The sequence below is a fragment of the Venturia canescens genome, chromosome 9 (assembly GCF_019457755.1).
Source record: "Venturia canescens isolate UGA chromosome 9, ASM1945775v1, whole genome shotgun sequence".
In the NCBI taxonomy this organism is placed as follows: Eukaryota; Metazoa; Arthropoda; class Insecta; order Hymenoptera; family Ichneumonidae; genus Venturia; species Venturia canescens.
This window is the reverse complement of record NC_057429.1, coordinates 15,149,263-15,174,292: the sequence shown is the minus strand read 5'-3', so window position 1 is coordinate 15,174,292 and position 25,030 is coordinate 15,149,263. Positions and strand designations below refer to the sequence as shown.

General features: G+C 38.1%; 3 protein-coding genes across 9 annotated transcripts in view; 2 read left to right on the top strand and 1 right to left on the bottom strand.

The window, feature by feature from the left end:
- Nucleotides 1–4,114: 4,114 nt before the first annotated feature.
- Nucleotides 4,115–8,665, top strand: LOC122415929 (DNA helicase MCM9-like). Of its 3 annotated transcripts, none has more exons than XR_006262024.1 (12): nt 4,115–4,696; nt 4,866–5,007; nt 5,096–5,257; nt 5,504–5,629; nt 5,858–5,964; nt 6,077–6,293; nt 6,432–6,507; nt 6,796–6,953; nt 7,164–7,546; nt 7,701–7,910; nt 8,039–8,188; nt 8,526–8,665. XR_006262024.1 is itself a non-coding variant. In XM_043428531.1 (12 exons), exons 1-12 carry the CDS (start codon nt 4,602–4,604, stop codon nt 8,576–8,578), a joined length of 1,884 nt encoding a protein of 627 aa, XP_043284466.1. In that variant the 5' UTR covers nt 4,116–4,601; the 3' UTR covers nt 8,579–8,665. The 3 variants fall into 3 exon arrangements, 2 of the variants coding, with proteins under 2 accessions (XP_043284468.1, XP_043284466.1); XM_043428531.1 differs by having other exon boundaries at nt 4,116–4,696; nt 8,034–8,188; XM_043428533.1 differs by lacking the exon at nt 8,526–8,665 and having other exon boundaries at nt 8,039–8,210.
- A 7-nt stretch (nt 8,666–8,672) lies between these two features.
- On the bottom strand, nt 8,673–13,379 carry Scamp (secretory carrier membrane protein). The gene is made up of 8 exons (XM_043428534.1): nt 13,022–13,379; nt 12,023–12,289; nt 11,283–11,343; nt 11,062–11,190; nt 10,777–10,933; nt 10,475–10,576; nt 10,252–10,378; nt 8,673–10,103 (listed from the first exon to the last, which is right to left on the bottom strand). The coding sequence occupies exons 1-8, from the start codon at nt 13,076–13,078 to the stop codon at nt 9,942–9,944; spliced, it is 1,062 nt and encodes a 353-aa protein (XP_043284469.1). The 5' UTR covers nt 13,079–13,379; the 3' UTR covers nt 8,673–9,941.
- Nucleotides 13,380–14,131: 752 nt separating this feature from the next.
- Nucleotides 14,132–25,030, top strand: part of Lrch (Leucine-rich-repeats and calponin homology domain protein) — a 41,275-nt gene continuing 30,376 nt past the window's right edge. For 2 of the 5 annotated variants that reach the window (XM_043427980.1, XM_043427977.1), the window contains exon 1: nt 14,204–14,680. In XM_043427980.1, coding sequence (XP_043283915.1) covers nt 14,497–14,680 — 184 coding nt within the window. In that variant the 5' untranslated portion in view covers nt 14,204–14,496. Of the gene's footprint in view, nt 14,177–14,202; nt 14,681–25,030 lie in introns of those variants that run through there. The other 3 variants (XM_043427982.1, XM_043427981.1, XM_043427978.1) reach the window with 3 other exon arrangements.

The window sequence follows — 25,030 nt, the reverse complement described above, 5'->3', positions numbered from 1 at the left end:
TTTTTCTTACAAACTATTCATTCGATATTCGTTTTTATATCGATGATGAGTATTAACGAACCAGACATTGTCGCCACCCCGCGAATTTTGAAATCATGTTGAAGAAAACCAAAAAATCGACAATGACAATGAGCGTTGCAGAGATCTTAAAAAATCAGGTTGTTTGGTCATTTTTCATGACATTTAATGATTTTTTCAGGTCCGAGTGTAATTTCATGACATTTTTCGAATTTTCATGACTTTTCAGGTCGTTAGACACCCTGCACATTGTCAAGCCAAAATTGAAGTTATGAGCAATCGATCATGAGCTTACGAATGGTTTTTTTAAGACTGCTAAATATGCATGGGTACTCGAGACACTCCATATTGATGTGAGATCAAGAGCGTTATTATGGAATAATCGATTAGATCTGCGTCAAGTTCTTGACTGCAAGTTTGTCATTTGGGATCGACGGGATAGTGTTTCGTCATCAGGATTGAACCCTTGTAAAAAGCGATTATAATACTTGGATTATGGCCCTTGTAAAGTGAGATCGTAAAAGTGTTTTTACTGTTTATGACGAGAGGCTCATACTTCGTGATGTATCTTTATACACGTGACATATACGGTATGAAAATATAAAGATACTCTCAACCTTCGTGCCCGTATAGATTGCTCCTTGGACCTTTTTTTAGTACGCACATTTTTCATTTCGTGTAAGCAGCATAGTGTGCTGTATCCAGTAAAGATTCAACTTTAAAGAGCAATTTTTATCGCGACGTTCATCCCCCAAATGATTAATCTTTTTGTCTATGAAGGATGTTAAACTTTGAACATCAGTCTTTTTGAGTGTGACACAAATTGGTGAATATTTACAATACTCGCTTTTGCTGAAAAGCATGCCGAATTATTTTCCGAGCCTCGATGAAACATGATACGACGATTTATTTTAGGGAGGGGGAAGGTAAAAATTTCATTGGAAATTTTCTTTTTAAATTTGAAATAAATCACGAAGGGGAAGGTAGGAAAATCAAAATACGAAGAAGGAAGATTTTCTGGACTCACTCAACTGCATAAACACTCAATGCGTGTTCCAAATCCACCCAACGATTGAATACTGGAAGAATTAATGATTACAGTAGCTAAGAAATTGAAATTTCGTTTACAAAAACAAAATTGTGCTTCTTCACCTTCTTCCCCATTCGTAAAATTCATCGTAACATCATTTTTTTGTCAATATCAGACGTTGCCGAATATTTTGGGACCATTTCTCATTGATGACAATAGCGAAGAAACTGAAATTTCGTTAGGATTTTTTCAAATGTTTTTTTTTTTTTTTTTTTTTCAATTTTTGTAAATTCCTCGTCCTTAAAATGAACTCCCGCATATTTTTTTATTGATAATAATGGTGAAAAAAAGATTTAGGACCATTTTTAGCAAAAGTGAGTATCGTAAATACTTACCCTCAAATTTTCTTACCATTTTTTCTCCCTTTCGTTTTTTCCCGGTCTTAAAGTTCCTGTAATATTCATTGCTCAAGGATAAAATTTTGTCTAATTTTTTAGCAAGCGCAAAAAAATTTTTTTTGACAATAAAACTTAACAGATGAGGCACTAATCGTTATTTTGAAATGAAATTAAAAACTGCCCGGTGTTGTCAAGATAGTAGAAAAATTCACAAGAGATATGACTTCGTCGAATCTAGAACTCTCAGTAGCGACTCGAGACAAGTGCAATTGTGAAAGAACGTTCGCTTCAAACTCTTATACACTGGAAAAATCACGTTCCAGCTGTTTTAAAAAACATGTCAAACATTGTTTTCGTAATTACTGAACAATTACAGCAGCTCTATTTTGAATGTTTTTATCCTTCGAATTATAAGCACTTGAAGCTCTGAGGCTCTCCTGTTGCTGCCTCACACATATTCGAAGAATGTCTTTTGCTTTGAAACTTTGTTTAATTTGTGTACGGGCCTCGTGTGATCGTAAATTCGCCAAATCTTCAATCGAGGCTTCGATGTATTTGACGGACTTTGGACGCTTAGGCAAATGTCATTTCACAACTACTTGTCAAATCTGGACTCTGGTATTCTCATCACCCGAAGCTCCTGATTGGACGGAACGAATGTACTTGTCAACTTTAACCGATTTTCACGTCAATGTGCAGGTGTGATGTGACCTGCATTGAACACTCATCAAAATAAAAATATTAGGAGTGGCGCTTTTTCGTAGCGGTTGAGTCGCGAAATAAAAGTACAACGTACGGGGCTCGGCCGAGCCTGCAGATTCGTTTCCTACTGAGAGTAACCAATGCCCCTGGTTTACCGACCTGGACTTACCGCAAGAGAAAATTTTCCTAGCGCCCCCTCCGTAAAATGATCATATTGACGTTTTTTTGCAATACGTTGCAACACGAATTATTTTTTCAAAAAATTTTAATACTTTAAGACGCTTATGTAAAATTGTAACATGAAAATCATTTGTCACATTTCGCAGACTCATATTTGTGATACAAATCGTTGGTGTAATTACTCACGCGTTACGATCCTCGATCCTCTCGCTCTCCTTCTTCCACGATCCTCTTTCTGCTTCATGATCCCGAGCACAAAAGAACTTTTCACACTTCTGCAATCAACACGCTTTTCTTCCAATGTTTCTTCGTGCTTCCATTTTTTTCGGACTTATCGTCATCACTTCGCTGCATCAATTCACTGTTTTTATTATTTATTATTAACAGATTTATTGTAGGAAAATTTATATTTCTGCGAGTCACTTTTTCAGGGATGAACTTGGGTTCTTACGCCAAAAACTCAACGCTATACCGGCGCGAAAATGAAAACTCGTTGCCCATTCTGCTGATCGGTTATATAAGAGTTCCAACGTTTTCATATTATCGAAAGAATAAATTAATCTTGCTGATCGTTATTATTATATGAATATTTATTTATTATTTATTATTGTATATTATTAATATTTATTCTTATTATATATGATGTTAAATAAATAAGTTGAGATTTTTTTAATTCCTGTGAAACTCGAAGCACAACAAATTTTTGCAGTAATAAGAAAGGAATCTTTATTTTTCCGATCCTAAAATGTACTTTTGTTCGGAACTGTCAAACTACAAAGTAGATTTACAGAGTTTTCCGTTATTCTTGCCGACAACCCCATGGATTTAGGAGCGTGCATTTTTGGTGCTTTGCTTTGCGTTGCGTGGCTCGCATGTATGATTGCATCAGCTCGCTTGGGGTTGCGACAACACGCATATGCGAGCGTACACTCGATTCTCGAAGCTCTGACACAGGCGTCACCAGCCTGTTTTCGTTACCGGCTCTGGTCCCGATACCATTTTTCATAAATCGCCAAAATTTTTGAAATATTCAAGAGGCTTCCCAATCGACTTATCCATTTAGTTGCGTAAAAAATGGTCATTCGTTAAACAAAGGAAAAATATTGTAAATTTTAATGAACGACAATAACGGAAGAATCATTATTTAAAAAAAATAAACTAATGAAAATGGAACGATTAAGCAAAATTAAGCGACGAAGAGAATTTTAATAAAAACGATAAATTTTCATCGGTTTTCATTTTTTACTTGTTTATCCGTTTAGTATTTATTCATAATTTTATTGACTTTTATTATAGTTGATTGAAAACAAAATTAAAATGTAGGAAAGAATTATTTCAACTTCATTTTAATCACTAAGGATCAAGTAGAATTCTGTGTCGTATTCTGTTACCACGTTTTCTCAATTTCACTGGAATCTACAAACGATAACGCGCAGCGTTAACCGACCGATGCTGGCACTCTGTACTAGCCGAGACCCCGCGCTCGCTTGCGCGGGGCGCCCCTCCAGCCAGGCGGCCGGGCGCCGGGCGACGACGCCGACGACTGCACTGAGCGATGAGCGTGAGCGAAACGAAACATGCTTACCCTCTCTCTCTCTCTCCTGTCTCCCGCTCCGCCCAGTGGCCCTCCCTTCTTCCCGCCTCTTCTGTCGTTTAACCGAAAGCTGCTATCCCCACTTTATTACCGCTGAAAACAAAGCGACCGAGCGTCAGCTCGTGAAACGTAAATAAATACATACGCGATGAACATAAACAAATCGAACGAATTAGTATCCAATATCCATTTGGAAATATTTCACATTTTTCTACACTTTCTATATACTTAAATTTATAATAATTAAACGATTAATAAAGGATGAGTCTGCAATATCGGCTGCTTTTTAACAGGAACAATATCTAGACCTGGGAAACTCCTCATTTCAACATTCGACATCCGTTGTATTTAAAAAAAAAGATTTATTTCTTTGCAATGTATTGCACTTTGATGAAGAAAAATTCATTATATTTGTTTAAAACCCAATGTTCAATCAATGGATCCTAATCAGAATTTCTGTGCGGTAATTCTGAGCCAACACATGTTCAAGTGTAAATTTCGTCTCTGGGCCGTTGCTGGCCGTTGCTCTAAGCCTCTGCCTCCCCTGATGGTGCCACTTATATGCCGATCACAACAAACAAAAGTTTGCCGCTCATGAATTTTTGAACCCTGTGAACATAACCTCACCAAATAGACGTCAATTGTATTTCCGATTAGAAGTTGAAGATTTTTTCAAAAAATGTTGACAGAATATTTTTTAAAACATCACAAGCACGAAATCATCGAAATATTGGATGCGCCTGAACAACATGCACAATATGCAATTTATGTCAAGTAAGATCAATTCATTACTTGACAGCAGCTCACACGAATAAATTTATAATTATGTGTGACAAACAATTGTCAGTTCTTCATTTATTTGTTCTCATCATTAACCATGTATTCCACGTTTCTTCTGATAAGCGCCAAATTTAAGAAAATTAAAAACTCAACGTTATTTCAGTTTTCTTGATTTATTCGAGGCTGACGTTGACAGTGCCAATAAACTACGCCATCGTCCTCGAGAATATTTGCCTCGTTGCGACGAATCAGCGATAAAAGCCCAACAATTGATAGTTACAGCGGAACAAACTGTCAAACAAAGAGTAATTATTTTTCATAACTCTTCTGTCGCTAACTTTCCTTCCATTTCTATCTAAAATTTTTTCTTATTCTTCATTGTATTCCAATAAGGTAAAAACCAGAATCACCGGTGTTCCACTCAACGTCAATGAGGGTCTCATTGGTGAGCTGGTATCGACAACTGGAATTACAGTTCGAATTTCTCAGCCCACTGTTTTAAAACTCATAGAGCGATATAAATGTCGAAAATGTGAATATGTCACAGTCCTCAAGGTTGGTCTACTGTTATTACAAAATTTTTCTACTTTTTCAAAGTTCAAAATATCGCATTTTGAGATAATATAACACTCAAAAAAATCTCCCAAACGACTGATATTTGTTCTTTTGCTGTTCAAAACTTTGTATTTCTATAAATTTTATGAATAAGAACGTTTTGTTACTTTTCTGATAAAGTTCAAATTCTTAAAAATCACATCATTTCATTGTCATTTGTTCTTACTGTGAATAATTTTGTCGTAGTTGGATTGGGAGAGGCAAGCTTTCGAAGAGACCAAAGAATGCGGGGCTTGCGTGGCACCAACCATATCTTTATTGCCATCATTGCAGTACGAAGATTCAGGAGATTATCAAGAGATAAAAATTCAGGCAAGCTTGATCTTTATCCATATATCAATGAATTTATGAGGAAACCCAAAACTCAACTCTAATTCTGGACTTATAAATGTTTTTTTGGTCCTTTCGAATTCTCTATTTTTGTTCAAACACAACGAATAATCAAATTTATATTCATTAATTAATCTCCGAGCTGTAATTGGGGATTCGAGCGATACAGAAAAATAAAGAATTGAAAGAAATCTTTTTTTTCGTTATCAGGAAAAGTGCGATACAGATTCGAAAAATTCTTACACGGAGGGTTTAGAAGTTATTCTAATGGATGATTTAGTAGACAAATGCAGGCCAGGTGATCTAGTGGATATTTGGTTCGAATTTTTTTGTTTTTTTTTTCTTTTTTCAATTATTATTATCAAAGTCCGATGAGAAATTTTGCTATTCGTGCTTATCTGTATTTTATTACTTTATTTCTTCGATTAGTGGTGTTATAATAAGACGTTGGGACCTGTTTGAAGAAGGCGAACGAATGATAGCAACGACAATCATGATTGCAAACAGTATATCTGTACGTCGTAAAATTACCCAATCGAAATTTTCATCAAATGAGATTCAAGATATTTTTCAAAGTTATTGGGATAGATATCGAGACAACCCCTTGGTTGGCAGAGACAATATCGTTGCTTCGATTTCACCCCAGGTACGTTTTTACTAAAACCTTTGTCATGATATTTTTTGCTTTTTCTACCAACATTTTAGTAGATTTTCCTCAAATCGAGAAGTTTGAAACCAAAAGTGTTCTCAAAAATTGACTGACTCATTGGTTGAAAAATTGCAGCTTTTTGGTATGTATGTCGTCAAATTGGCTTTGGCTCTCGTGCTCGCGGGAGGCGTCACAAAAACAAATAATACAGGTAATTGAAAAAAATAGTCAGAATTCAAGAAAAATTATGTGGAAATGAAATATTTCAGTCATTCGTCAACGAAATTGCAACCTAATGCAGTGTAAAAGTTTGATGTATTTGCAATATGGTTTGCATTTAACTTTCAAATAGTTTTTGACTACTGATCAAAATTGATCCTTAAAGTATTAATATGTTGCAAAAATATTCTCTCAAATATCACCAAGTTCCTTAGACGTTTCCTTAAAAAAAAAAAGAAGTCTTCCCGACTGTTTTGTATTTTGTACCTTGAAAATGCAGGATCTCGAATACGAGGTGAATCACACTTGCTTCTCGTCGGAGATCCAGGAACTGGAAAATCTCAATTACTTCGAGCAGCTTCCCGTTTGGCTGTTCGTTCGGTATTGACAACTGGTGTGGGCACTACGGCTGCTGGGTTGACTGCAGCAGCTGTCAAAGTAAGTTTGAGTTTCTTACGAAATCGTCGGAAATTTCATTGAAACGCAAATTATAAGGATATTAAAAAAAAAATAAAAGTATTTGGCAATTGTGAAAATGAAATTCTAAATTTGATGTAAAATAATTTGAAACTACTCGTGTTTGTGCAATCAATCTAAAAATTATTGTCAGCTGAACCTGAAAAGTAATTTTAAAATTAACATTCTCAGGATGCAGACGGTTGGCATTTGGAGGGCGGAGCCCTCGTATTGGCGGATGGCGGTGTGTGTTGCGTGGACGAGTTTACAACAATGAGCTCAGAAGATCGTGCCTCGCTCCACGAGGCGATGGAACAACAAACGATATCGATAGCAAAAGCTGGTTTAGTCAGTACACTGAATTCTCGTTGTTCTGTGGTCGCAGCAATTAATCCAGACGGTGGTAATTTCGTCGAAGGCGAAGAGATGAAAACGAGCTTAGGCGATCCTCTCTTGTCACGATTCGATCTCATACTACTTTTGAAGGACAACAAAAATCGTGAATGGGATCGCATGATGACGGATCATATTTTACGAGCTGCTTGCAGTCGTAATGTTGATGCACAAAGCAAAATGTACATATGAGGTTTGAAAAAAGATTTGAAAAATTAATAAATTCTTGGTACTTCACTAATGTTTCATCAAATAATCAAAATTGACTTTACAAAGCGACCAATTCACTAAGTTTCTATTAAAATCAATAACACTGATGCAATTTTTCGAATGCAGGGACTTAAAAAAGCCCATGGACCTATTAAAATCCGATGGAATATGGAAGGAAGAAAGTTTACGAGAATATTTGGCCTACGTACATTCAATCAAACCAGTGCTAACGCGAGAGGCTGAGAAAGTTTTAAGTACAGTATTTTTGTACCACAGATCGAATCCTGATAGGCGAGAAGAGAGAACGACGGTTCGGCTTCTCGACAGTCTCGTACGGTAGTGAAACTTCCTTTGTAATTTTACGTTCAATGAAAACCAGAAGTAAATCTTTCATTATTTGATCATTTTCATTCAAATTCTTGTCATTGGATTTTTTCTTTTTTTTTTTTAATATGCCAGCTTAGCCGAAGGTCACGCACGATTGATGTTTAGAGATCGTGTCGAAATAATGGACGCTATATTTGCGACTAAGCTGATGGGAACTCATCCCGGATCTAGTACTGAAATGGGATGCCCATTTCCTACCGATCCGACCGAAACTTATCGGCAAGAAGGTGAAATTTTTCTCATCTTTTGCAAATGATCGATCAATGAAAATATATGAATGGCAACGTTAATTAATTTTTATTTTTTAATACGTAAAGAATTTAATACGTAAAAACATCACAAGGACTTTTTTCGAAATTTCTAATAATAATCATTTTGAGCATTTTCGATGCATTTTTCATCAACCAAGTCGCTTGGGAGTTGATTAGAGACACAAAAAAAATCACGATTTGGGATAACTGGACAGTATTTTGAAGATCTTTTCACACAAGAATTTTTATTCCAAGCAATTGTTGGTCATCTTCATTTTTAATGATCATTCGAAATCATCTTTCATTTCCTCAGCAATGGCACTTCTGCATCACCTCGATTTGCAAGATTTGATTACGTCGCTGTAAATGAAAAAAAATCGTCGACACCGACGTGCGCCCTTTTCCAAAGATGAAAATAATCAAAATGACAAATAAATGAATCGTCAAATTCTTGTCGATCTTTTAAATAACAGCATTCCATTTATTCAGCTTCGTTTTTGTTACCTATCGCATTTCCATTAAAATTTGTCTTTTATCTTATAGAAAATATATTGTTAATTGCGCTTTCGTCCGAACCGTGATTCTAAGGGGTTCGGGAGGAGGGATTCGAGATCTCGGACTAATTGCGTATTAATCACAGAAATAAAAAAAAAAAGAAAAAAATATAAATCGAATAACTTAAAGTACTTCGTAGACATGAGGCGCGGGTGCTGTCACATCGAAAAAAAAGCATTTTTCTTTTATTCCATTATTCTTGAAATGTTTTACTAAAATAACCTAAAGCAATTTGTAATTGCATGAGCCACTTAGCAAAAGTTGAAAAACGAAAAAAAAACAAAAAAGAAAAAATTATATTAAAAATTGCAATTGCAAATACGATAGATCATTCGTAAAAAAATCTTTGTATGAAATAAATTAATTTCAACAAAAAAATGGAGAAATGCTTTCTCATCGACATAACGAGTTCTCATGTCCACTTGTTAATTCACGTCTCTCTCTCTTAAAGCAGACTGGTTTTAGTGTCCTTGATGCTGACGAGGCCTCAAATTTGAAAAACCGGAACTTACGCCATGTTTCGCACGGTGTAAGTAAATTGTTTCGTTTCATTCAAGAATGTTTACACTGTAAATGGTTTTTTATCCCATTGAAATTACCATTAAGTTTTTAAAGAATTGAGACATCCTAACATAAAAAATCGTTCTACCAACAAATTTTAAAAACATTTTTAGAATACTGTAATTGCGACAAAAAGAGAATAACCGTAAGGAAATATTTGAAAATTCGATCAAGCTTTAGTCGTTACGATATCAGACTGATGGCTCATCGATTATTTTTGTAAACAAGACAATAATTCGGTTTGCACGATCATCAACAAATTTCATAATTAATAATTTTATACATAACAAAAAAAAAGTCGCGTAATGAGCCCAGATGAATTTGACACATAAAATATATACGTAAATATATATTTCAGTTTCAAAAATGTTCATTTTGTTCTCATAAACTCAGACTTGTCATCCTCAAATAATTAGCGCTTCCTTGTATTCGTAATTGATTAATTCTGGCGTCTGAATTGCCTCGTTACATTCGCAATTTCAGTCCAATGCACGTGTGTACATTTCTTCATCGTTTTCATTCTCATCTGTTTTTTCTTTTCGACTCCGTTGCTTTTAAATAATATTTATTTTTCTCATCGTTCAGTGTACGGTGTGTCTAAAATTTTGTGACTTCAATAACGCGGCTGATTCGCATTCGCCATTTGACTCCGTACTGCACTCGCTGCTACGTTACCCGCCGCATTTTGTACGTGCTCGTTTCGTAAAAATGTCGTCGCGAATTCCTGTTGGGCCTTCGATACACTTGCGGTCGAAGTTCGGTACATGCGATGAATCTGAAAAACAAAAAATCACAGCACTGTAAAAATACTATTCTCGATTGTGATGGATGAAAAAAAAAACCCAATAAAAACGAAGAATAACTAATGAACAATTGAACTTCTGACGTTTCCTGGTATCATTTTGACAAAACAATGTACGTACTTTCGTCAAAAGCAGAAGGTCACCGCCAGCTGCAGCGCAGTAACAAAGAGCGATTATCAGAATGAACACGCCAACGACTGTACCTGCGCCACCCTTGTTGAACATTCTGATGGCTGTGATAATACCGCTGCAATTCATCGAAACAATATGAAAATGAACGCTCAATAATAAATGTACTACAATTGAAGCTGAAAAAAAGGAAAAACTCGCAAAGAGATATTACCAAGTGCCCGCGCCATAGAATCCAATCGCTTGTATGCTAGTGACGACAAGTTGGAAGAAGAAAACGAAGAAGAATACCATGAAGTTGATCGAACTATCGCTCCTGTTGAATAATAAACAAAAAATTGCTATGTAAACACAAATTACAAAAAAATTACAGTCGACGAAAAATACCTGATGGTATAATATCAAAATTCAATGATTCAATCGTATGAAAACATACGAAATTTTGTTATCAAATTTACGACATGGTCCGAAAGATATGCAACGTGTTTAAGGAAACATGAAAATATTGTGACATACTTGAAAGCTTTGTAAGCAGGGCGGAACCAACAAACGAACGAGAACGGCGTAAAAAGAATGACGTACAGAAGACCGAGACCAAAAACATCAGCCCCTTCGCCAATAAGCATGATGGCAAATCCACCAACGACATTCAATATCAGCACGAGACTGTGAACTGAAAAATCGTAAAGTTTGTTAAACAAGTTGAGGACGTAAGAAGACTGCAAGCTCAATGATCCGAAGGCATTCTGTTATTATGTGCGTTAAAATCTTTTGATTTTACGAGTTGCGAAATGTACTTACACATCCATAGATAGTAAAGTTGTCTGACAATTTTCTGAAAGTCTGTGTGAATGTCGACATCAATGTCCTGATAAAAGCACGGTTGAAAGCAACATTTATCTGGCAATGGTGGCCAATTGTTTCGTCCCGCTTCAAAATAAAAGTTTTTTATTTCATTACTAAATTGGAAAACTGTATCGATAACGATGACACAATTTTGAAAATTTTCCAAGTATACTTACGATAATACCCATTTCGTAGCTCTTCCTCTCTTCTCGTTTTCCATTCTTCCTCTGCGCGTTGCTGTAAAGTTTTTTTGTAGAATCGGTAAATAAATACTAAACTAAGTGGCAAAAACTAATCCAATAATGATCAAATATTGAAGTAATAGTAGTCCTCAATTATCTTTTGTTGGAAAAGAAACAATTCATTCAGATTTTTATCAGTTTAGTCAATCGATTAGATTGTTCGAGTTGATCAAATTATTGAAAATGAATGCGCCGAGTATAAATGATAATAAAAAATGCTGAATTGAATATCCTAGTCGATACTCACATGAATTTTTAAGCGGTAAATCAAATATTTTTCTGTCCTAATAATTCAATTTGGTTTTTGGTTCTTGGATGATGTTATTGTTCAAGTAAAGTAGATGGATATTTCTGTGTTCCTGATTTAGCAGGAGGATCCTTTTAAATTCCGACAGAACGTTTTTTCTTTTGGTTCTAAACTTCCATGCTTTCTTGCTAACGCTTAAGGACATTGTATGAAATGATGTTTTATTGACAGTTTTATATTTAAAAATCAAATTCCCGTAGTGACAAAATAATCGTTTGATTATCAATGGTTGTAAAGGTTCGAACATGACTGAATTTTTTCAGCTTACTTTTCTATCCACGGTAATGACAATTATGACGCAATAACATTTTTGATTGGGTAACAACTAAAAAGCGAAAATTTGGTATCAGGAAACGAATGTATATACTTCTGCAGATGGAGACAAAGTGCTGCCCAAATTTGATGTAGGAATGTTTTGCTGTGGGCTGCGAGTATAAGCGGGAGGAGGAACTTCTTGGCTGGTTGGTTGTAAAGTTGCGGGTTGAGGAGTTGCGCCGATACCGCCGTAAATCGGTGGATTGGCTGCTCCTCGAACTTGAGTTGCTCCTTGAGAGCTAGGCTCAGCAAACGGATTGTAGTCTTCGATGCCTCTGTTTGCCGGAGTCGCAGCAGCAGCTTTTCTCACTGCAGGATCCTAAAAAAAAAACAAATATCCATAGTGCAATTTGCAAATCTTGTAGCTCTGAAAACATGTAATTACATTACTTCTATTGTTCTATTGAGTTGTAATGGGTGCTGAAAAAAATTACTGTGGGCGCCAAGAAACTGTCAAACCCAAATGAGTGTTAGTTTCTATGACATTTATTCATATTTATCATCAAATGTGCAATAAAAAGGTATTTATTTGCATGTTTCAATTTCGCGTTCTCAATAAAATTAATAAATGACAAAAAATATCGTGTATAATAGTCTAAAAAACATTACATTTATTCTCCTAAAAGTGAGACAAAACCAAGCTGAAGAGCCAGATTAAATTTCGTGGAAAAATAAAAACTGATAAAAACTGCTAAACGGTAACGTCGATGGAGGGAGAAAAAATAAAGGAGCGCGTAGAAAGAGGCTTATCAATCGAGATCATTATCGGTTTCGCGTAACGTGTGTGCAATGTCCGAATGTTCGGATGTACGATGATTCACGAGTGATTGTCAAGGAGTCAGTGGGAGCGAGAGGAAGAGAGCCAAAAAAAAGAGAGACATGATAGGCTAATTTTTTTTTTGTATCACATTACGATACCCTACCAAGTATTAATCGATTGTACAGCAGAAATGAGATAATGAAATATCCGTATGGTGGTAACGTCAATTCTGGTTTTTGTGTATTTGGCATGATATATGCAAATTATGAGGAAGGTGAAAAAAAAACTTACCGCGAACGGATCGTTGACAGTTGGCTCGCCAAAGGGATTCTCGTCGAAGCCCGACATTATACTGTCGTTCTTATCGCTTTAACACTTTATTTTATATCGAAAATGTCACCTTGTCCTTCAAACTATTAACGGATCTAACGAAATTTTTATGGTTGACGATAATTTTTGTTATTATAAACCTAAAATCGACGAGACATCGCGTTTATTCGCCGCAACGAACTTTATACATATATATTTATAAGAATATATATGCAAACATAAGGTATATGTGTACGATTTTATACGTGCTCTCCTAATGAGTGTGCTCTAGACACAAGTACGTCGTCGTCGCGTGAAACACACAGTACGACTGATCGATCGAAAAGTCGAACGCTCGCAATTGAGCGATGTTAGCCACGTTTCATATCATCTTTTTTTTGATAAGCGGACTCCCTGAAGCTGCTTACTCTGAATCGGGAAAGTACGCGAGCAGGAAAAAAATTATTGTTGTTCTTCAATAATTCGGTTTGTCGTTGAAAAAACCACTGGAAACGAGCGTTTTCCGTGGTTCTTCTCGTCACATTCCTTCATGTAAATTTTATTCGATCTCATGTGTCAACAACCCGATGTCCTGCTAGGTACCCAAAATATTTACTTTCTCGCTAGGTCAGGTTTCCGTCAATTGAAATCAAGTACACTCAAAGCTCAATATTTCTACTTTTTATCGGATCATCGAATCACGCGGAAGGTATCAAATTCCGTGAATTCATGGAGCCAATTTTTTTGGTACCATCGGGATTGACAAAAACTTGTGAATTGTCACCCGAATGATTTAATGGAAAAAATCATGTTGAAGAAGTGTACATGATCTAATTCCTAATAAATTGAACTAAATGTAATAAAAAATTCTTGATATAACGATACGTAAATAAAGAAAAACCTAACGAATCTGCAATACCAGCTGAAAAGCGTTCTCTGAATCAACAGCTTTTCGGTTTCACCACAAGCGTCAGGTCAGGTAAACTTTCGTGAGTAAACCATAATCGAAGATTCGTACGTTCGTACGTAATATCTATTCATGGTTTATGTCAGCCATGACAGTATCTGCGCAGAAAAAAATAAATCGAAACCGCGCGCGTCGACGTCGCTGGACAGGCGTTGGGCGCATGGAAAAAGGTAGTCAGCGGAGGGCGTCGAGGGGAGGGAGCACGACGCGAGTAGTGAGTACACCGTCCTCGGGACTCGGGACCGGGAATTGCCGAGCCGAATGCGCCAGTACCGCGCTGGCGTTTGTCTAGCAAGGTTGCAGTGCGGTTTTCGTTTTTTAAATTAGAATTACACACTAGTTTATAAGCACGAGTTAGCAAGTGTTATCGTCAATTATTTTTTTTTAACGCGATTCGTTGACGTTACTCATTCATTCCGGGTGTCTCGTTTCCGTGTTTCAAATATATTGAAACAGAAAAGAATATTGAAAAAGAAATAAAAAATGTAACATGGCGATGGTCGCGTCGAACATGAGCGGCCACATACAAAAGCAACTCACCCGTAGCCTCGAGAGAATCCTCGAAGAGGCACATCTCAGCGGTGAACTCAAACTTAGCGGTCGTAAACTCAAGGACTTTCCTAAAGTCGGTAAAACCGGCTCCAAATACAGCCTTTCGGACACTGTGATAGCTGGTGAGTCCAAACATTTTTTTATCTCCAAATTCGCGTCTTTCTATGCATATTTCTTCTAAAAGTTACAATCCTTTTCAAACCCCGTAAAATATCATGACAACAGCCATTCGTAAAATACGAAATTTCAGTACTCACCGTATTTATGAATTTACCCTGACCACAGTTCGATACCGTGCGTCCCGGCACTCGATTACGAACTTCTGCATAACCTCAAACATTTTTGTTTACGTCACGCCCCTACCCACAATATTTCGAGCCTCGCTGATTGTTTTCAATTTTTTTTCGTTTTCATTATTGCTGTAACCATGATTTTGTTTTTAAAACATTCGTTACGCTCATGAAACATAATTCGTACACTGGAACTCGATATTTCTCGTGTCGTTTAACCACAAATGCAGTGAACAATGATTCATAATTTCTCGAATGCATGTAGTAATTGCGTTAAACGAAGGAACGCTTTGTACAGTTTCTCCAACAAGTAAGATATTACTATTCATATGAAAAAGTTATCATCTCGATGAATAAAAAAATTCCACGGACATCCATTTGAAAGTCTTTTGTTTTATTTTTTTTCCTTTAAGGAGGGTGGATAGCGACGATACAATGTTGCCATGCTAAACCATGTTAAAAATATGAAGAATTTCAAAATGATAAGAATTTAATGAAATTTGGTAAATGTATTCTTTAAATATATATAAGACAACATAATTTTTTTAGATTTTTCTACCACATAGCTCTCGAGTAGCTGAACACTAAAGTTCACGTGTACAAGTATAGCGTTTCCATATATATATGTATACATTCCGGGCATAATAAATGTCCTTTAATGCGTAATTACTCGATAACTAAGCAGAAGAAAATTTTGAAAAAAATTGTGTCTTCGCACTTGATGTTGAAGAACATTATCACCGAATTTGATCAATTTCCTATCATTTTGACGAATGTAGCCACCCTCCTTAATCATGGCATGTCCAATGGACTATTTTTCCGGCCCCACATTAATCAACAAAACGTAACAGAACTGATTCTCGGAACGTAGAAGCTTTCAACCACGATTTTCATCGGAAAAAATGTATCAAAATCGCATTATAAACGAATTAGATCCCGTTCAACATTGTTGCAAAGTTCGATTTGAAAAAACCTCGAGTTAGTCCCGTGACTTGCACATTGGAATTTCGATAACGATATACTTCGAGCAAGTTTGTTTTTTCTTTACTCATTATTTCATAATTGTAATGCACCGGAACAAACACACTCGAGTAGTTTGGACGTCGGTATTGTAACTGTAAAGCTTAACGCTAGTGATTACCGGACTTCTTACGCTCGCTTGGGCCCGAATCGTTGGCCACCTGACGCGCTCGCACCGAATGCGCTGGTGTGGCGAGTACCGGGCATAAAATAAAGAAAATAAAATGAGAGAAAAAGAGGAGGAACGAACGGACGAAACGAGCCTCGAGTCAGCTGTAAACGTTCGCAGTGTTGTTAGACGTGCTCGTTGGTCAATGCCAATGCGCGATTAAGGGGTTACACCGAATGCTCGTTTATTTCTTTCACGTCAAGTTAATTCAATATTTAAACAATTCATTTTCAAGCATAATTGTAATAAAATGCTTTTGGAATACATACAAAACGCTAAATTTTCAATTTGATTCATAAAAATAAGTTCGACGATAAAATAAATAAGGAAAATCATTAAAAACTGTTGATAATATTAATGCTAATTCTCCAAGATTATTTCCTTGTGAAACCTCCGCTTGGGACGCGTCGCGCAAGCATGAAAACCGTCCTCGCGATCCCTTTCAATTTTTTTCTCCTCTTTTTCGGGGACTATGAATAGCCGTGGTGTGTTATTCGGTTTCACGTGTCTTTTTTTTTTTCTTCTTCTTTTTCGAGGGGCGGAGGGCACGAGCCTTCGCAGCGTGTTCTCCACCGTTTTTTTCATTCATTTACTTTTTCCCCACTTTTCCTTTTTATTTTATGATTTTTATTGTTTTTCTTTTTTAACCTTCCGGATGCTGCGACGAGTCCGAGTGAACGACCGGGCTCCGAATTATTCCTCGACGCTCTGCTTCACGCAGAGATTCCTCGTCAGACTCGCCACTCTTTTTTTCACGTTTTTTAGCCCCTCAGGCCTGTTCACCGTCGGAAATAATATCGTTTTTTCTCTCTTGAAAATGATGCCGAGTCATCCACTTATCTCGGATAATTATTGATCGATCAACAACCGAATGAAAAGTCAAACAGAATACGAAATTTCTCAAGCCTCCGTTACGCTCTTCTATTTTTATATTTTCATTCACAAATGCCTTTCTTGCCTCACGAACCCACGGAGAGACGATTGTTTTTTCTCTATTTCGTCCCCCATTTCTCAGCGCGCGAACGCCGAGACATGCAGAGGCGAGAAACGGAAAGTAGTCTCCGTTGTCGCCCGGTCGTACGGTTACCGGAGATAAGCTGCGACTTCGTCAGCCCACGTGCCAGAAGCTGCAGTTAAAGAGAAACGAGAATTCACCCGAGATCGTACATAGCTGTGTGTGCGTATTACTATTTCGTATTTATTTTCGTTGTCCTTTTTCCGTTTCCGGTCACCAGGCAACGCACGCCGAGGAGGATTCGCTTGTTTTGTTTATTTACGCGGACTCCTCGGACTCGTAAATCAAGCGCGCATGTTTCGGCTTAATATAGGCTGAGTGTTTCGAACAATTTGTAGCACCGAAAACGCTTGAATATTTTGGTTGAATTTCATTTTGGAGAATCTTGCAACGTGCCAATTTAATTTTTCTTAATTCGCTTAATTCGACTTATTTATTTCAATTATTTGGACTAATGAGAAAATTGCGATCTGACGATCGCGCGCGCTTTCGATCTCCGGAACTGCTCTCGTGCAGCGCATGCGGATACGTGATGGCATTTTTGTTCATTGTACAGTCATGTTTCTGGGGTTTCGTCATCGACGCTAGCCGAGCGATAGAAATAACGTTTCTGGTACGATTTTATTTAGTTTTTTGAGAAAATGACTCGTCGAGGGAAAAAGGGAGAAGGGAAATGTTATTCGAAATAAAAATGAGCAGTCGACAATTATTTTTACTTGCACACAAAAATGAATTTTACTTCTAATATAAAAAAAAAACAATCGCAATAATTCGTTAACAAAAAAGCACAATTCGAGTCGAGACTCAGCGGAAAAAACTGCTGAAAAAGTTGCAAAGAATAAAATGGCACTTGCATTTTCACCACGAATTCGACGGCGTCTCTAACAATAAATAAAACTTCTTACTCTCCGGAAGGAAGACACCGAAGACTCTCCCCTTCAGCCCAGCCGAACGACTGTCCAACCCACTTGGCCTCTCTTTAGGGAGACATAACTTCGTTAACGAACCCCCAGGTCAGTTAGTCCGTGTCACGTGACACTAGCATCACGTCGACGAGCAGTAAACGTGCGCCAGACAACGAGCTCTCGTCAACCTGTACATTTTCTATGTATTATTGGACTTATTTTCCAATACAGTTATACTCACGCGTTGGAGCTTAATCTTGAAAGCAATAACGTCTAACGAAGGCTGACACCTTCGGGGCATTGCCCTCGCTCCACGCCCATTTCTCAGCTGGAAAAAAGCTCACGAAACTATCGAAAATTCGATTTTGTTTCCGTCGAGTTTGATCTTCTTGTTCAACCATTTTTTAAAGCATCCAATTCGTTGAACGGAAGTAAAGATACGAGGACCTGAATTTGGCAGGCTCACTCGACACTCGGTTTCATTCGCGGATCCATTTTATATCTTTTTCATTAATATAAATATATGTTCGAGGCTTCGGGGAAATATGGTTATACGTTTGAACAAGTTGGCTCGCTTTCTCTGCCGATTCGTCACTTTTCTCACGTTTGTCAGTTCGCCAATTCGTTTTATGCTCGAGGGGGTTTTTTTTTTTTTCTTTTTAATGTAAGTAACACGATCTGGCTCACGCGCTGGTGAATGATTGACGGAAATGTGTCAGTTCGAGCCGCGAACACTCGAGGTTATTATTATTAATTTCACTTTTTCGATTTCTGTCAACGCTGAATCTCCCGAAGCACGAAATTATCTTGCACTGAAAGTCTGAAACACTGAAAGTCGAGGATCGTTTTCGACGCGTTGGGTTTTCGATAAATCGCGGGATTTTCATCACTCTATTGTTTTTATCGGTTTCGTCGTCGTCTCCGGATGCGAAACGAAGTCGCCGCAATCTTCATTTGTCAATATTTACTTCGTGCCGGCCCCGACACGAGAGCCATTTTCCCTCGGGGGAACGATCGACGTAGTATCTCGTGACACCGAAAGTAACGATTGTGGGGATTTGGGAACGTTTCTTGATCGAATCTCTCGAGAATATAAATTCTCGCAGGAGGTTTGTAAATATTTGATGTTTTGTATGAACACAGCATTTATTTTACCGAGTCTATCTTCGTTTTTATCCGTGACGCCGTCAACGCTCTTTTCATTCTACGAACCGCCCGACGCCATTTTCTTTGAGAATACTTCGCTCGATGTCCGCACAGAGGCGCGTGTACACTTCTCGTGTTTACTCGCGGCGCTTTAACCTCCTTGCGTGTTATCGCGACGAAAGACTCGTATTTTTTTTCTACGTTTGTACATTTTATGTTTCCCTCAATACTCTGTACTTTGTCTGAAATATTCGTGAGCAAAATAAAACATATTCGTGTGCGAATTTATGTGGGAAATTATTGTGTTGTTTTTTTTTTATTCTTGAGCTAAACACTAGTGTTTTCCTCTTTCCTTTGTTCGCAAATAAGTGAATACGCTTGGACTATTTTTTTTTAGTATGAATTCTACAGACAAACTGCTGGGATTCTCGCGTACTTTTTTTTCTCGTGGGAGCACGAAAGATCGTGGCGTTGTACGGGAATTCTGTTCAGAAACTAAACAAAAACACGTGAACGAACGTAAATACTTGTATTCGTTCGATCGAGGCGGATTACGTCAAACTCTTTCTGATCTCCATCTTGTTCGTATATACGCGGCCGAATACAACCACGTGCATTTTCCTATTGGTTTCTTCGTCATATTTTTTCTCCATTCATGTTCGTTTTTCCTCGGTCCTCGTCTCCGTGTAATATTATCGAAACCTCGTTCGGCTTTCTTTCATTGGAAAATCATTGAATTATAACGAAAATTGGTGGATTCATGAATTCGAGATACGGTCGCGAGTGCTTCGATACTAAATTCGCAGTTTTTTTCGTCCTCGAAATAACTCGCGTGCAGCAAAGTGTACGTGGCGTGAAAAAATGAGAAAAATTAAATAAAAAGTGTCCCAGTGTCGGCGTGCGGAGAAAATTGTTCGCGACGCTGCGTTCGGCGATCGTTGCGTTTCCTTTCTCTTTACATAACAGAAGCGCGCGTATACACTCGAAAATAGTTTTTTCGTGTGTTCGAGCTTTCGTGCACGTGTGCGGAACGTCCTCGTCGACTTTTCTGCGCGAGTGTGGGCTGGCTAAGAAGTTGGCGAGAAATGCCAGGAAACGTCGAAACATCTCGGAAAATCTCGTCCCATTATCCCTGAAAAGATACTAATTTGAGGCAATAAAAGAACGCGAAAAATGGCACGAAGCAATGCTTCCGAGTTTCGCAGTTTTATCTCCGCTCCTTTGTTCCTCGGCATATTTTCTCTCTCCCGAATTACGCTGGCTCGATTGAGATGCGTCAAAACAAAGATCGTAAACAAAAGAAAGAAACGCCTGCTAGAACAGTGGAAAGTGGACGAGAAATATTGCTGGGACTCGATGCTCCGTACATTCGCAGTAACGAGCACTCCCTTACACTTCTTTACTCTCCTTTTTTTCGCCTCTCTTCCAACTCTTTCGAGATTCTTCAATTCTTATTTCCCTCGACTTTTTTTTTGCTCCTAGTATCTTTACATTTTTTCCTATTGCCGCGCTCATCCACTTGCCTTCCTGGGATTGTCTGCCAAGCGTCGAGACCACTCTGCCTTTTTCAATTTCACTCGCATCACCGATAATGAGGAAACATCCGATTCCTTGAATTTTTAATCCCGCGAAACCTTTTTTTCCATCCTCCCATCGCATTTATTTGCATTTTTTCCCCTCTCCCGTAGCCCTTCGTCGATAAAATTCTGTGCGTTATCCACGATACCATTGTCCCACGACGCTGAAGTTTGCAACGTTGGAGTTCAACGAAATGAACGAAAAAAAGATTTATAATTCATTATTTTTTTATTTCACGAATTATTGATGTGGCTTGAAAAATGACGAATTGGAAATTCGGCAGGGAACAAGATTGGAGATTTACTGGAATTATTTGAGAGTTTTTTAGATCATTTCGTTGGACTCCAACGTTGGAAACTTCAGCGTCATATTGTCCCACGATTCCAGCATATTCGGATTCGATTTTTATCTTGCGATTTTTGACTTATCCGGAATTTGAAAACTCGGAGAATTCAATCTCGCTCTTAATCTTTAGCCGTCTCGAGACTTTTCGCTCGTCGTTTTTTAAGCCTCTACGTACGTTTGCCTCAAGCTTTCAGGATAATGGGATTTTAAATTCGGTTCGAAGAATGCCCGGTTTCGCGGCTAGGAATCTTCGCCCAGGGACACTCAGTAGCTTTAATATTTTTAGTGAGAGCCTCAAAATCGTTCTATTTTATAAAAAGTCAAAGAATCAAAGAATTTGCTGACTCATCGGACCGCTGAAATCGCTTCGATTTGAGACGATTTTTTTTGACTTTATCGACGAGAATAAAGTCGGAGAAAAAAAATGATTTTGTCAGGGCCTCGGCTGTCACTATCGAACTTTGTTCTTCCTTCAAATTGAAGTTTCCTCGATTCCTTCGAATCGTTTAATAATGTGTGTTTTTTACTTCCTCTTTCCTCTTCCAACCCACTCTCGCCTCGTTTCCGCTGCGAATGTACGCACGCTCGCTCTCTCTCTCTCTCTCTCTCCAACCGCAGCCACAGAGAGCCTTTTTGTCGACGGGGAGCCTTGAGCATTCGAACGACATACGCGAGCAGCTGTCTCCCATGCGAAACTCGCTCTAATCGCAACCGCTGTTTCCCTCAATGAAACACTGCCCGTTCGATACGTAACTGTGCGTTTACACGCGATTAGACGGGAGATAAAACACGCTTGACGCGGAAACCCTAATCGTGCTTATAGAAAAAACATTGCTTCGGAGAATCAGCTCGATTAAAATGGCGAATAAGCATTAGAAAGACGTTTATTTCTGTAGATTTTTTGAAACGTCTTGCTCGCAACGTGTCTGATCCCCGTTTCAGCAATTCGCTTATTTCCATTTTTCACTATTTCGTACTTCAGAAATAAATTTTTCAAGACACGATACAAAAATGGATTTTTGGTCAAGGCCTCGCACTTGTGATGGGCGGAAAGATCGAAATTTTATTAAATATATTCTTCAAGTACAACGTCTCAAGAATATTCTCACCAAATTTCACAAAGATCGGAGCATACGACCCTGAAGTTTGCAACGTTGGAGTTCAACGAAGTGAACGAAAAAAAGATTTGTAATTCACCAATTATTTATTTCACGAATCATTGGTGCAGCTTGAAAAACGACAAATTTCAAATTCGCCAGGAAACAATGTTGAAGATTTACTGGAATTATTTGAGAGTTTTTCTTAAGATCATTTCGTTGGACTCCAACGTTGCACACTTCAGTGTCATTTGGAGCATTAGATTCGTAGCTGTGGGTATATCAACCGATTATCTTTTTTTAACTCATTATCTCATGTCAGAATCGTCTTTTTTAATAGTTTATAAAAAACTATTAATCCGATCCATACGAAATTTATACGACTTATTTATTATAAAAATAGCTAGGGCCTGGACGAAGGATTTCATATTTTGTTGGAAAAAGTAATTGTAACAAAAGACCGAAAATTTAGCACCTCGGAAAATGAATTTTTTGTTAAAACCGTCGCCATTGTTTTAAATCAAAATTTTTACAAATCCTTCGTCCAGGCCCGAGCTATTATTATAACAAATAAGTGGTATAAATTTGGTATGGATCGGATTAATAGTTTTTTAGTTATCATGTCCACCGAAAGTGATGCTCGAAAAAAGGTGCTACTGGGATTCAGCTGGAGTTGCGTCGTTTAGAGAAATGTTTTGATGAAAAAAATTGTACAAGTACATTGCAAGTGTACACAAGGCCTTGAAAAGTTCGTTATTTTTATTTCACTTTAAATTGATATAATCAAATTAATAAAAAAAACGTACAAAATTGAGATGAAATGAAATCGAAGTTAATCGAGTCGTGCCTCAGCTCGAGCTCGTTAACAATGATTCCATGGGAGTTTGATCGAGTTAATAGAATTTGAACATCCACTGTATAAGAAAAGTCAAGTTTCGAACCCTTTTCCCTGTTGCTCGAGCTCTTCCTTTTTCCATCCTATAAATATAGCGCAGCCAGATATTAAATTTCGTCCTCGAGTCTGTCATCGCAGGATCCGAATCTTGTCAAACGGTAGGCCCGTTTTTGCCGTCATCCCCGTCCTCAATAAAGAGCAGCCCTCGAAAGAGTCCTCGAAGTGACAGAAGGTAGGAGGAAGCTGCGGAGATATTAAATCTCGAAGAGTAGAACGAGGGCTGCGTTTTAAAAGTCTCGTGTGCGTGTGGTACGAAGCTCATTTTTTCTCGTGGTTCGCCTATCGATTCATCGACAATTCCCCTTCGGCCACATGCGTTAAGGGGCATCATAGCAACCCCCTTTTTCCGTCCTCTGACGCGAAGAGTTTCTTCCTGTTATCGCAACTGGACACCCTCTCGTTTAGCTGCCCTCGTTCGTCTCTATTTTGTCTCCGTGTTTTCACTCTTTAAAGGTTTTCGTATTTTTGTGTTACTTGGCCAACAATTCTCCGACGAAGTGTCCAAAATAATATTCGAAAATTGAACTCGGAGAAGAGTTTGGGATCGAAGCGCTTCCACAAACTCTGGAAAAAGGGAATTCCTAATTCAACTCTGTTCCTCCCTGCTGAAGAGAAAGATATGCGTGAGCCTTGGTACGAGCGAGCAGCTGCGCCAAAATGGGTGCCAACAGGTCGATACTCCGCTTCGTCGTCGTCGTCGTCGTTCTCCTTCCATCTCCAACGTGTATACATAGAATAATAATGTTGTGCTCGTTTCTATGCGTTCTCGTACTGTTTTCATGGCGTCAAGAATTCGTCGTCTTGGAACACAAACGCCTCGGTCCATTTCTGCTCCCGCGGAGAGCGAATCGAGCTCGGAGAGCCAGGCGCGTCACCGTCATCAGTAAAATAACTCGAGAAACATTCTAATGCTGAGCGGAGCGGGCCAGAATTCCGATCCTTTCTCTCGACTCGGCACATCGCTGGGCTTTTATAAACAATTATATTCTCATCTCGGCACGCAGTTGTCGCCGTTTCATCTTCGAGTTTTTCCTTCAAATTTCATTTTTCTCTGCTCATTGCCAGGCATTTTCTCCATTTCATTTTTTTTTTTTTTTTTTTTTTTTGATAGTCAAGGAATTAAATTTCTCACTGAAATATTAGTTTTTGTTCAACTCGCTTTTACCGCTTTCCGCACTCATTTCTGTGTCGATTCCCCCTCGATTATCGTAGCGTGAATTTTTATTAGACGTGCGAGAGAATTTTTCGTGGCGCATTAATATCGGTTATTAGAGCGTTGCAAATTTCCTCAATTTATACGATTGTAACGTCTACTTTATAGAATTAATTAATATTCTTTCTCGAGGCTCATACTTCCCTGTTCAATTGCGAGACTCTGAAATGATAGAATTTCTCTTTCACTCGCGCCTCGTCACTCACGTTGATTAATCATCTCGCAACGTGACCTCGTGCCTGTGAATGGAGATCTTTGGAATGCCAAAGTCGTGCCAAATCGGCGGTAAACCGTGGTCAGTCCGTCGCAAACCGACGTCCCGTTGCTTTAAGGTCATTAAATTTTCCCTCTCACTTTCTCCGCCACCCTCTTTCATATTATTTTCATCCACTAAATACCTATGAATGTGATTTTTAATATTTTTATTCGCGTTTCTACGAACTCGTCCGTTTGTTCGCCTCGAGCTCGAACCTTTTTCCAGCCACGAAGGGAAGTCGTTAAAAACAAAGAAACTCCCAGTTCCTGTAAATAATTAGTCGAAGGAAAATGCATTGGAAATAACTTAAAGTTGCGTAGGATTGAAAAAAAAAACAAAAAAAAACGGAAGCGCTAATATTCTCCGATCGATGACGCAAATAGCGCGGAGTGAAAGTAACCGCCGAGTCGACATCGCCTTTTATTGTGTCACTGCACGTGCGTCGATATTTTAAAACGCCGTTTCAGCTCCTTCTTTCATTCA